At 44.9% G+C, this 13126-nt stretch overlaps 1 protein-coding gene across 1 annotated transcript in view; it reads left to right on the top strand.

Moving 5' to 3' along the window:
* Positions 1 to 13126, top strand: part of ADGRA2 (adhesion G protein-coupled receptor A2) — a 574510-nt gene that overhangs the window by 452942 nt on the left and 108442 nt on the right. Inside the window, exons 7-8 of the mRNA XM_069617958.1 lie at positions 2698 to 2911; positions 12802 to 12966. Coding sequence (XP_069474059.1) covers positions 2698 to 2911; positions 12802 to 12966 — 379 coding nt within the window. The remainder of the gene's footprint in view (positions 1 to 2697; positions 2912 to 12801; positions 12967 to 13126) is intronic.

Below are 13126 nucleotides of genomic sequence, written 5' to 3'. Positions count from 1 at the left end.
CAACCGAAAGATTCAGGGGATAAAGAGATAGGGTTGAAGACCATTAGGCATTATGCAAGGGGTTGACAGTCTTTGATTGACGTCAGTTTCTCAAAATGACAACATTGTGCAGCCAGTCGGCTTTTGTAGATTTCAGGGAAATCTGGAGATGGTTCTGGGATGCAAAGAACCAGAATGAAATGGCCAGTTGCCCAATATGTTGGGCAGGAGGAATGGCTTGCAGGATTGTCCAACCCCTGGCCCTAATGGGGTTTCAGGAAACCCCTCGTTAATATTCATGATGAAAAATGTGCATACATTTAGATCATTGTATGCAAATGTTTTTCATGAATATTAATGAGGGGTGTCCTGAAAACCGACATGGATCCCGCTGTCGAGGCCTGGAGTTGGACAACCCTGCGTTCCTGGATGGGATGCTAGCTAAAGAATGGAGAGGACTAGGGCTTCCCCTCTGACCAAGCAGGAGCCCCAGTTGTACCTCTACTAGGAAGGGAGAGATGTAAAGGTATCCTAGCCACAGCAAAAGACAGCAAGGTTTGGCTCGTCATAAACTGCCTGTGGACCCTGAACTGGGTGCCATCTTGCTAGGTTTGTCAACTCGAGTTAAAGAGAACAATAACCAGAGCCATAGAGAGCAGGTGGCCCTGGCAGGACTTCAATCAAGCCGGGTCATAGGGCATTTATCTACAGGATTGCATATTACATCTCCGAGCCAATGAACTTTAATATTAACCCCTGTATTTAAATCTTGGAGCCCTTGATTTCAAGTGTGCTCCCCACTGAAGTTACCCAAATGCATCTGTATTACTTGTGACAAGTTGCACATGCCACACGAACACCCTGTAGCCAGTCCTGGTGGTTTGCGCCCAGTTCATAGCCACTGGGCCATGAATTGGGGATTTGCAGCTTAGTTCAAAAACATGCATTTTGCTCCAGAACATTGTGCTTGTCTTATAGGCCAACACTATTTTTGCATTGTTCAGTTTGGGTTTTTTGGGGTTAATAGCGGTCCCTCGGGCAGGGGCGCACCCCCCTCTACATACCCTACTGTAGGGGTCCCCTATCCTTCATGTTTGGAGCCGTACGTTAGATGTTCAAGGGACTGATGATGGCTTGTACAAGCCAGCACTGCTCAGAAGTAGGTGTCTGTCGGATACTTTTACCTACATGGAGAAGTCTGCATCACGTGCCATTTCATTTGGAGAGAGAGAAGCTTATTGAACTGTAATTGGTTGCCAAGTGATCCCCACGAAGGTTCCCTTCCATGATCTGCATTCTACACTGAGACATGCGATCAAATGTAGACCAATGCTGGGAATTGTCCACGCCCCCATTCTCCTCGCTTGCCATTGGCTTGTCCACAGCAGCGGTGACTGCACATCAGACAGCCACATTGTTTAATCAACTGAGTTCCGATGTGTTCTAAGATAGGCTCTAACCAGGGGCACTGTGGGTCTCTGGAACTGGCTCTTAGAAGGGTGTTTGTGGGTGTTGTGGGCCTACATGACTGGCTTTTAGGAGAGCTGCCAGTGCCCTGCCAGCTTGCTAAGATTCCATAGAGTCATACTTCATAAAGTCGCGAGAAGAGACAAGGTACATCAACTTCAGATTTCTGAAAAAAAAACAGAATCAGTTTTCCATTTGTGAACCAAAAGAAGCACCATATGACTTATGGAAATGGAAACCAGTCTTTTCCAAAATAAGGAAAACCAAATTATGTATTCGGTTCCATGTGATATCATTGAATTTTTATTCAATCTGTTCGATTTTTTAATTTTATTTTTACATTTGCCTACAAATAAATGTGGGGGAGACCCCCGCAGCATCCCCCCCACCTGACTATATCCTTATATATATACTTATCCTCCAAAAAATTCGACCAATTCGAATTTGACGAATTCTGCCGCGGTGAAATCTCCTGGTACCATTTATTCTTCTCCTCCATTAGGACCATCAGAAAAATTTCTGGTTTCCACATTTTTCACTCTGTTTAGTCACAGACTCATCCACCCTTCACGCGCAGCCCAAACGGAGTTGCTGCAGCTCACCTTGGGTCACACCTGTCCTTTCAAGGTCGGAAAGGCCCGGTAATTCCCCATTCAAGGAACCCGGACCCGGTACCCGGTAAGGGGGTAACCATGCTGCAAATAGCGGCATGGTTATCTCCAAGGTCGTAATGACCCCCAGTGTCTTGAAGAGGATTCTTTAATGTATTGGAAGCCAGTGTCCTGCTTTCCTGGCCTCAGATATGCAGTGATGCCAAGGCAGGTTTAATGCTGCTCCTGAGGCGTTATTTCGGATTGTCTGAAGCCTTTGAATGTTGTGTGAGGATGTGCCTGGCAACATAATAACACTGACAAATGTAAAGTGTGTTATGTGCCATCATTTTTAGCATGCATTTCAGTAAAATAATATCAAAAAGGAATCAGCCCCATCCTGTCACGAGCCCCCACCCACCTTCTCAACCACTGAATGAGGCCGCTAGCATCACCTGCAGAGCAATCCTATTGCATAGCGTGATTGTTCTCACTGTAAAACATCCTTTCAAGCGACAGTAAAGTAATCACTCACCTTAAAGCCTCAATGCATGATAATGTATCATTCTGTGACTGTACAAGTTTTCCCGTAAAATCCTCATAAGACCCACTTATGCACTTAACCAAGTGACTAATTGTCCTTTCTGTTCCTATGTGACAGCGGGGGCCCCAGAGCTGCACACCCACCAGCTCATCCCATCCCTGCGTCAGGTGGTCTTCCAGGGGGACCGGCTGCCATTCCAGTGCTCTGCTAGCTACTTGGACACCAGCACTCATATCCAGTGGTACCACGATAAGAATCCAGTGACGGAAGATGAGGACGTTGGCATTATACTGGAGGACAGCATAATCCATGACTGCACCTACATCACCAGGTTGGTATTTTACAGAGGAATACTTCCTGATGCAATCAGAGAGCCTTGCTAGGGGGGTACTCTTAGCTAGCAAAATAACTCAAGGCTATTGTTAGCACATATCACAGTCTCCAGTGTAGCCCATGAAACCACAGCCAAGAACTCCACGGGTCAGATTCCAGAACCTTTGCACCTGTGCAAGTGCAAAGGTGCCCTGTATTAGCACTAGTGCAAAGTTTGGCCTATTTCTAAAAACAATGGGACATATTAGAAAACCATTGCACCTCGACAAGTGCAGTTTGGTATGGTATAAACACTAAGGCAAAAATTGTCCTAGTGCAAAAAAGATATATTTTTGCACCAGGGCAAAGTTTGCCCTAATGCTAATACCATTCTGTATTAGCACCAGTGAAAACTTTGCCATGGTGCAAAAAAGGCAGTGAAAAGTTTGCTTTTTGGCACCAGGGAAATGTTTGCCCCGGTGCTTGTAACATACCAAACTGCACATATCTTGGTTCAATGGTTTTCTGGTATGTTCCAGTGTTTTTAGACATAGGGCAAACTCTGCAAGTTTGCACTTGCACTGGTGCAAAGTTTCTGTAATCTGGCCACAGATGTGAGAGATCCAGAATGCTAAAATTCGCTGATGCAGCTGCCACCCAAAAGGGGGCAAGCATCTAACGAGGGGAGCGATATAACTTGCAGAAAAATATTTCGAACTCACAAGAGCTCACAAAAGCACTGCATGACATCATGATATAATTATCATGATGTCATGCAGTGCTTGATAAAATAATAAAGAGATCTGTCTGCTATTTACACGTGCCTTTCATCTTTTCCCTTTGCGCTGCTTGTTTCACACCAATCCCATTATTTGCCTGGTTGAAACCACCTTCTTCCACCCCTTTCTCTGCACTTGCACGTTCCGAATGTTACCAGGCCTAGCAGGACCGCTGTTGTTTTTATGATTTACTTACTGTCATTTTCATTGCTTATTTGTTCTCTTGCTCCCTTCCCTTTGCCCTGCGGGAGCTTTGAAACGCTGTCTTGCTGTATAAGTGCCTTATAAATGCCCAATAAATAAATAAAAATAGCATATCTTGAACATTTCTCCAATTGTATCTCATCTCCCTGTACTCCGGGCCTGCCGTGTAAAAAAGAACACTTGTTTGCCCAATCAGATGTGCACAGATAATCCCAGGAGCCAGTGTTTATCTTTGCCTAACCTGTTCTCAGGTTCTTTCATTTATTCGTAGACCCCACATCATGGCAGAGAGAACCTTGCAGGCTGTTAACCATGCCCATACTCTTATAGCCAAATTGATCAGATAGTGCCATGCCACACTGCCCAACTCCCTTGGTAATAACTCTGAACTGAAACAATAATGGGTCCTAGAGAAGTAGTTTTAAGTTGCAAGAGAAGATGAGATGTTCAGCTCCAGTGCCTGAATAAACCGTGTGAAGGCCCCTAGGCAGTCGAGATGTCAGGCCCCCCCCTTGCAAATTATCTCCTAATACGTTTTTAATTTTCCGCACCGCTTTATTTTGATCTGTTGTCGCGGGGCCCATAAAAGGAGTGTGGCCCATAGGCCAGTGCGTACTTGGCCTAATGGATAATCCTGCACTGCTATAGGCCAGCAAACCAGCAGCATTAGAGTGAAATGCCTAAAACTCAGTAGAAAGTTACCATTTAAGCAAATAAGCCTAGACTTTATTTTGCTTGAAAATGTAGTCTCCTTATTTTGCAGCAATAAGGGCAGGTCCTGAGCTTCGCTTGTCGCCATTTTTTATTGGCACCACCCACTCTCCCCTTCTCACAAGGCAGGTAATGCTCTTATAGGGGGTTATGTCTTAATGTTGTCTGATGGTGTCACATCCTAAAGATCAGGTGTGTTTTTAAGTGGTTGGTTTCCCTGGTAAGTGATGGGGAGCAACCCAACATTCAAAGTTTAGTATAATGGTTTTATTTAATGGCATTATCCAGGGTGTGCCCTCATGACTCACTCGATGCTTCTCTTCACATGGGTGATGGCCTGTCACAAGACCCAGCAATGACAATGATTACAATAGAACTCTCAACACAAAGGCATATATAATTCACACTTGTGTTATCTTTTGTTAGTGATGCTGGGAATACTTCCTCCAAATTTACGGTCTGATCAATGGCTTGTTACGCTTTTTACGCTTTCACCCTCTGGTTCACTCACCTTGTGCACATGATTTCAAAAAGGTCTCGGTTTTGCATCTATTTTCTCTCTTTTAAATTTCTTGCTGCATTGTAGCGCTAATCAGGAATGTGAGTGTCGGCTTGGCGGATAACGGACCGCTATCCCAAGCCATGATGGGCACAAGCAAAGCGATGGCCTCGGCTAAGGCTTATGGCCTTTACCAGCCAAGCACCCCCGCCATCCCCTACAAGCGTTGATTAATACCATTAGCACCCAATGGTTAATTCTGGGGTGCTAATATTCTTATTTCACTAATAAAATTGGGGCCTCGCCTACAGCGCAAGCCCAATTTCCTTTAAAAAAAGAAAAATACAAGCCAAGATGGCCACCATGAAATATAGGAAAGGGAGGGAGGAAGAAAGGGAAACACATAATTTAATCTCCCATTACGTCTTGTAATATGTTTACCTAAGCAAATGCTGTTGCTGGGTTTAAAAAAATCATAGCTGTAATCCCCCTTTTAAATTTGGAGAATAATCCACATGGCTTCATTCACCTCAAAAATAAATTATCTAATTGGCATCTGTGGGTTCACCTCAAAAATAAATTCTCTGGCATCTGTGGGGAGACACTTTAGGACTCTGGCTGCAGTTCTGTTGTTAGAATGTATCTAATGTAGGCCTGACTACAGGAATCTAACGTTTCTACTCATATCTGCACCACTGAACAATGTGTTTTCTGTAGGTATGACTCATATCGAAACATTGCGACAACAGACCCACAGCCAGAATCTTAACCGCAGACATAGCTGGGGAGATTCTGCAATTCCAGCACTTTATCTGGCTAATGGGATGAATTACCTAATTATGCAAGTGACTCCTCCATATCTGGATTGCCAGATGACTCCCACATCAATGGGGCCCCAATGCTGAGGTACTGGGCTTTCCATTCTCAACCATTCAAATCTGGCACTTGTCTGCAATCGATACCATTATAGTGAGCCAACTCCCAGAATGCATTAACTTGTTCCATGAAAGCCCAAGACTGGCAGTATGGTGTTTCTGGTGGCATGGGGTGAGCTTGTTAAATTATCCAAAATCATTATACAGGTCAATGATTTGGCTGAGATCCATAGAGCTTATGCTTAAGGGGTTTAGGAGTCAATTCTCTAAACACTGCAGTGCAATTCTCTTTGCAAACCGTGGTGTGGGGAGAGTTGACACTATTTGAACATTTACAAGGGATTCTCGTCGTTTGCAGTTGTTGTGCAAATACCCTCTTTACACTGCTTATGCAATGGCTTCATCTGCACCTGTGTTATATCCTAGCAACGGCGATGGGCATCCGGTGCAGCGTACATGAGCATTGGCTTTACTGCCATAGTCTAGATCTGGGGTGCGCAACTTTTGGCTTTTCAGCTGTTGGACTACAACTCCCATCAGGCCATGCTAGTATAGCCAATGTTGGGGTATCATGGCAGTCATACGCCAAAACACCTGGAGAGCCACAGGTTGCAGCAGACCTCGTGGGAAAGTGTGTGAGGTGTAAACATCAAGTGCAGTTTCCCTTCATGGATAGTACTGGTGCAGTGTCTTCCAGAGTGCTGTTTTTTGCTTGATTGTGTGTGGGCAGGTAGGCAGATTTGTGCCACTGGAATTGGGTTCTACTTTCTAATGTGCATTAAGAATCTGGGTTTAAGTGGTACCATTTGTGTTGTTGTTCTTGAGGGGGGAGGGGCTCCTGATAGAGACTTTGAACTCAGTGATGACAATGATGACAGCTGTAGCCATTGTTGAACCACTAAAGAGCCTTTTAAAAAGTGCAAACAACCTTGTTAATACAGCATCAGCCTAAGGTGGCAAGAACCAAACACCCACAGCACCTAAATATGCAGGTGGCCACCTCCATAACTTGGAACCAAAATACAATGACCACATTAATAGTAGGTATGCATGTGTAAGGCAGCCCCTTCACCAGTGCTCAAAAGAGGTATTTCAGCCAATTCCTTCCACTGCATGGTGATGGGCCAAGAATCCTCGGCACATGGGCCATCACGAGCACAGCCACAAAGCACACATCTTAACTCACTCCGTGCTTGGCGGGTGTCACCCACTCTGGACTCAGTTAACAGACACAGCAGTTCCCCTTCCACTCTATAGACTTCAATGGGATCTCGCCAGCCAAAAATCGAAACATCAGATGTTGCCCACCTTGGAGGTGTAAAAAAAGGCAGGGCGTTGCAAAAGAACTGTTCCCCTGTTCACCTTGTGATGCTTGCAACCCTTTTTGCACCGCCTTCCCCTCCCCCGCAGCAACGCTGCTGCTAGAAGATACTGCTGCAATATGGTTGCATGTAAAAATCTCAACCTCCACTCCAAATTCCCCTAAAAAGGCTCAGGTCCCTTGGGGGTGGTCCTCCACCAGCCACCTGCAATGTCCACCACTCCTCTGGCTCCAAATCCCCTTGGCCTTCTCAACCACTAGCACGCCCTTCACACCTTTTAAGCTTGATCACTCAGTATGCAGTGATGTTAACGAATCGACAATAACAAATAACTTAAGCCCTAAATAAGGAAAAACACTGAATTTTATAACAAATAACTTTTATAACAAACCCTAAATAATGGAAAACGCTGAATTTTCTGTCAAAGGTTTATATGGGGGGCGGGGTAAGGGAATAAAACGGGTGGGGAGGAGGCTGGGGTGGGGTAATAATGCTAGGGAAACAGGGGTGGTTTGGGGGGACCCCCCAAATTTAAGAAAAAAAACGCTATCTTTTTGTTATTTATAATTTGTTAAAAAATATTTAGTTATTATTTTATTCGTTGTGATTGCATGCACCCGGACACTCTACCACTATGTCCTTTTTGTAAGGGCAAACGCTTAGAAAGGCTTCAGGCCTAATCACTTTAGGGACCAACTTGCTGAGGGTTGGCTACATACAGCCCGCCCCCCCCCCCCACTCCCTCCTGCCGGATGAACCACGGTTAAGAGAAGAGAAAGCCAGGCGCCTCTGGGGAAAGCAGAGAAGTAACTGCCCGGGCAGTGCACTCCTTATCCAGACAGCAGTTATTAGCAGAGCAGGGCGACGTGTTTACATTTAGTGTCTGTGTTTAAATTTAGAAAATGGTTTACGGATTACGGCTCTGCTTCCTGGTGACGCAGCCCAGGCGGCACTGAGAACGGGATCCAGTGATGGCGGAGAGTCGCTGCCCTGCTCAAGGCTCAGTTGCCTCCGCGCTGCATGCTGGGAGGTGGCGAGCGGGGATCTGGAAGTTCAAGGGGGGTAGAGAGGCGGTGCAAAGTCACTGACCTCGCCTCGTTCTCATACAGGGGAAGTGTTGCTTAATGTGTAGCCGTCGCAAAGAGGCATTTTGCTCCCCATTTTCCGCTTATACAGGACAGGGGTATTATTTGTGGCTCGTGGGAGAACCTCTCAGCTCTCCACCTAAGTCTTTTCATCTATGCAAACACACTCTCTGCTTGAGAGGGATAGGGCTTATAGTCAGGGTCTGACTGGGGTATACAGTAAGCTAGGCCACCAATGCAAAAGTGGCCCACAATTACGGGTCACTTTTGGTACAATGGCCCTCATTACAAGTTTGCCCCTTTTCCGCACTGGCTTACTCCGAGTCTGCCAGTAGGCGCAGTGAACTACTGGCAGGCCTGACCTGCCGGGTATTTCTGTCCCCCATCGGCAGATAATTCACTGAAGCCCCTCCTATGGGACTCCATGGAAATGGGAAATTACTGTTCCACCGCCGCCCTTAATATCCTGGTACTACCGAGATATCAGGCAGCGAAAACGGTAAGCCGAGGTTGCTGGTAACCCGCTGGTACTACCGGCAGCCTACCGGCAACCTCGTAATGACCCCCAGTGTGTTGCAAACAGTGCAGCTTGAATCTAAAGCACGTTTCGTCTGTATCATTGGGCACAAAACGACCCGCTGCACAGTGCAGACACTCGTAACACTTGCCCACTTTGGTCCCCAAAACTGGTCTACAGTATAGCATGTTGGGATGGACCTTTGGGCATTGACATAGAGACGAGTCGAAACCTGCCCATGCAGGATGGCAAACTTGGAAATAGCATTTGATGGCCATAACATTTGGAAAGCAGCAACATCAACAGGTAAAACATATACAATAATAAACAACAGTGGCAACCTCTCTTTACAGAGGCAGGGGCCATTATCGCAAGAGCGCAGGGCGTGAAAAGATGAAAGTGGAGTAGATCCAGTAGAATATCACACCACAGGGCACTGGATGGTGTTGTAGAGTCCCCATTGGGTGGTGGAATTAAGGTGCTTTCTGCAAAGACGGTGCTGTGTACGTATAAGAAAAGATGTGCTCAATTGCTTAGCTTCTCGGGGTACCCACCTTTTGTGCCAAGGGAGCAGGAATCTTGCTATATTGCCCCATGCTGACATGCACCCTGCACTGAGAAGCAAATTCACCTTTCATCTCCACGTCTGCAGATCTTCCCTTTCCCTCAACGCGGCCACAAAATGGAAATAGCGCATGCCTTAATCTTTATCAAAACTCGATTCTTGCGACGGCATACATCGGGGTCTTGCCAAGGAAGACATTCAGAAATTGCAGCAAATGAAAAACAAAGGTACTGAAGTACTACTGTGAGAGGTTGGTTTCCTGTTTGTGTTTTTTTCCCCTTCTTGGTTTGTTTTTAGGGAAAGGGGCGGGGTCTGAAGGAGACAAAACATGTCACCGGATATGTTAATATTTTTATCGTCTTGTATTATTCTAAGTCTGCATTGTTCCAGAAAAACAAAATAAATCTGTAAAAAAAAAAATGAAAAACGGAACATCCTGATCAGCACTGGTGCTTGGTAAAGGCCATCATAAGTCAAAGGCCTTGCAATAGGCGCAGCGGTTCAAAGGCCAAAAAAGGTTAGACTTCAAAAGGCTGCACGTCATCCGCCGAGCCATTTGGGACATTGTCCTTAAATACCTAAATAACAGGTACAAGCAGTGAGTCTGTGGTCCTCTTCCACGAGGAGTCTCACCCAACCGCTGTATCTGGATGAAAGCAATTGGGGCGGGATGGTCTCCATTAGAGGCCTGAAGCTATGGCACAGATCTCCTTAAATGTTAGGACGCTTTCATCATTACTGATCCGCTTTTTCATCTGACAATATTTATCTTCATTTGTGGTTCGGCGATGCAACTTACCTCTCTCTGCGTCTACAGAATCCTGCCCTACTCTGCCTTGCATGCTCGGCTTCCTATCTCAAGCCCAGCCCTACAGATAAGGGGTGTATCAGCCACTTTTACTCCCTAGACATAGGCAAATACTCCCACAACATAAAAATAAGGAGTAAAAATAGTAAACATACACGTAGGACCTTGTGCCCTTGCTGTCCCTCACACTGCTCCATGGATATGTTTGGACCATCAGTGCACATCGTCCCATGGACATAAACTACTACTATGACTGCCCTATCGGAAGAAGTAATGTGTATGAATACCTAGGTGGAAAGAAATTATCATTACAAAAGCATTTTAGTTTTCCAGTTATAGCATATTTTTTACTCGGTTATAAAATACTCCCATTGGGAATTGGACTTATAGTTTTACCCTCTAAAAAAACCTTTTACTCCCAACTTTAAAAAATAGGTAGTGAAATACTCACACTACCAAATCTTATCTCGAGCACTGCTTTTTACACTGTATTTATGTGTTAGGTTGAACACATGGAAAGCTTTACATAAGCATTATTTGACAGAAAACAGGGGAAAATATACAAACATAAGCATTATCGCAGATATTACTTATAGCAGCATATGGACCATAGATGACTTCATCTTCTCCTTTCTGATAGTTTTCGAGCCGAATGGATCACCAAGACCGCATAAGGTTTAGATGTTAACGATGGGAACTTTTGGACAAACTCCAAAAACGGAGACCAAATCTTTGTGAACCGGCCTAATCTACCCTCCTTGACTGAAGTGATTTTCTCTGCCACAACAATGTCCCATATTTCTATCCACCAAGGCGTTAACAGTGGGCTCTCGAGGGATTTCCAGTTTGTTGCTATTGTGATCTTAGCAGCAAGTAGGAGTTGAATTATTAAACTAGCAACGTTCCCATTTTTAGGGTAAACTCCTGCAACTAGAGCACCTAGAAGAGCGACCTTAGGGTTCATCGGGATCTTACTACGTGTAATAGATTCTATTATGGACATGATGGTCACCCAAAAAGAATTAATAAGTGGGCACTCCCACCAGATATGACATTATGTCCCTTGTGCTCCACACTTCCGCCAACATGTAGCCAGTGAGGTAGTTTGAAAATGGTGTAACTGAGACTGGGAGTAATACCATTGAAATAACAGTTTCAGAGCACATTAATTATTAGTTATACATCTAGAAGAAGAATTTCTAGTCCAGATATCCACCCAATGTTGATCATCCAGTAAACTACTTCCCAGGTCATTCACCCAGTGACTCATATAGGAAGGGCGACCCTTCAACATATACAATTTATAGATTTTGGATTTTGAATTGACTTGTAGTGCACTGTAAGACTCCATGAAACAAATTTTTTTGCCAAAGACCTTCTACTGTAAAGTGCTTGCCCCCAAAGCAGGGTCCAAGATTGTTGTTTTGCATTTCGTTATCGCAGTATCCATGTCTTATCACTTCTTTTTCAGCATTAGTTTCAATTTTTCCTTTAAGTTTCATTATATGGTTTCTTCGTTGATGGGGAACTGGGTCTTGACTGATTTATTCGGGCATATTTGCTTCTCTTTAGACAATCAGAAAGTGTGGACTCCAGGCTTTCATATGTCATTGCAGAGCAGCGGCCTAGATAGACAAGAAATGCTTGGGGTTTCTACAAATGTTGCTAGTCATGTTGCAGGGGTGCAATTAGGCCCCTCAGAGCCAGCATGTTGCTGTATAGAGTAGGAAAGATGTAGTATTATGGGCCTTGTTTGTTGAACAAGAACTGCGTGCAGATGTTGCCCTATAGCCTCCACCACGGTAGAGAAATTGTACAAACATCATCTGTACAAGACTATGTCTTTAAAAGGATCTATTCCGTCCGCTGAAAGACCGCTACAGTGGTGATGAGCGTAGTATAAATGTTGGGTAACATAACATAAAATAGTGATGAAAGTGAGTCCCTGATGGGGAGGTGCATCCCTGAGGTGGTTTTCTTTTGGCATGCCTGTATATAGTGCTTAAGTCATGTGTAGCACCAGCATCTAACCTTGGCTCTTTAGCGAACATCGCTTGGCATTATGTTGGGTCTTCAGGTCATAGTTAGAGTTGGGAAAAACAAGCTTCAAGTGCCAGAATGCAAAGTTAAGTTTGCTGAAAAACCCGGACTGGCTCAATGTGTAACACATGACTTGGGATCTGTTAGCAGCTAACAGTTGGCGCAGTACTGTTGATGGGTGTCCTTAGACCAACGAAAACAGCTTGTAAATAGTGTCTGGCACACATATAGTTTACATGACTCCTTGAGTAGAACGAGTGATTCCGTGAATACAGAAAATGTACAATTATCATATAGTAGAGCACCACCAGTCCTGTTAAGGTTTCCCATCGTTCATCATTTAGAGTCCCCATTGGAGCACCCTATAGAGGTGGTATGGCCGCTGAGTTTGTAGAGGGGTTGGCGTAACTTCTCCAGCCTATATGATGACTGCTTTTTCACAGCTGTGTCTACTCTTCGGAGGAGACCTAGAAACATGAATAACGCTTGACTTTCCTCCTGCAGCGAACTCATACTCTCAAACATCCGGTTATCAGCCAATGGTGAGTGGGAGTGCATGGTCCTCACCGCACATGGCAACGCAAGCAAAAAGGTAGAGCTTGTGGTGCTCGAGACATCGGCGTCATACTGCCCAGCGGAAAGAGCCAGCAACAACCGTGGAGACTTCAGGTACAGCCCAGCTGGAACTTTACTGATTTATTAGACCATGTTTTCTTCTCTTTAGCCAATCAGAAAGCGTGGAGTGTAGGATTTAACCATTAGGAGAAGTCTGCATTCCATGCTTTCTAATGACTTCTCACTGATTCCAGCTCTCTGGCCAATCAGCAAG

Source organism: Ambystoma mexicanum, chromosome 10 (assembly GCF_040938575.1).
Source record: "Ambystoma mexicanum isolate Mex_15411 chromosome 10, UKY_AmexF1_1, whole genome shotgun sequence".
NCBI lineage: Eukaryota > Metazoa > Chordata > Amphibia > Caudata > Ambystomatidae > Ambystoma > Ambystoma mexicanum.
This window is presented reverse-complemented; position numbering and strand designations above follow the sequence as displayed.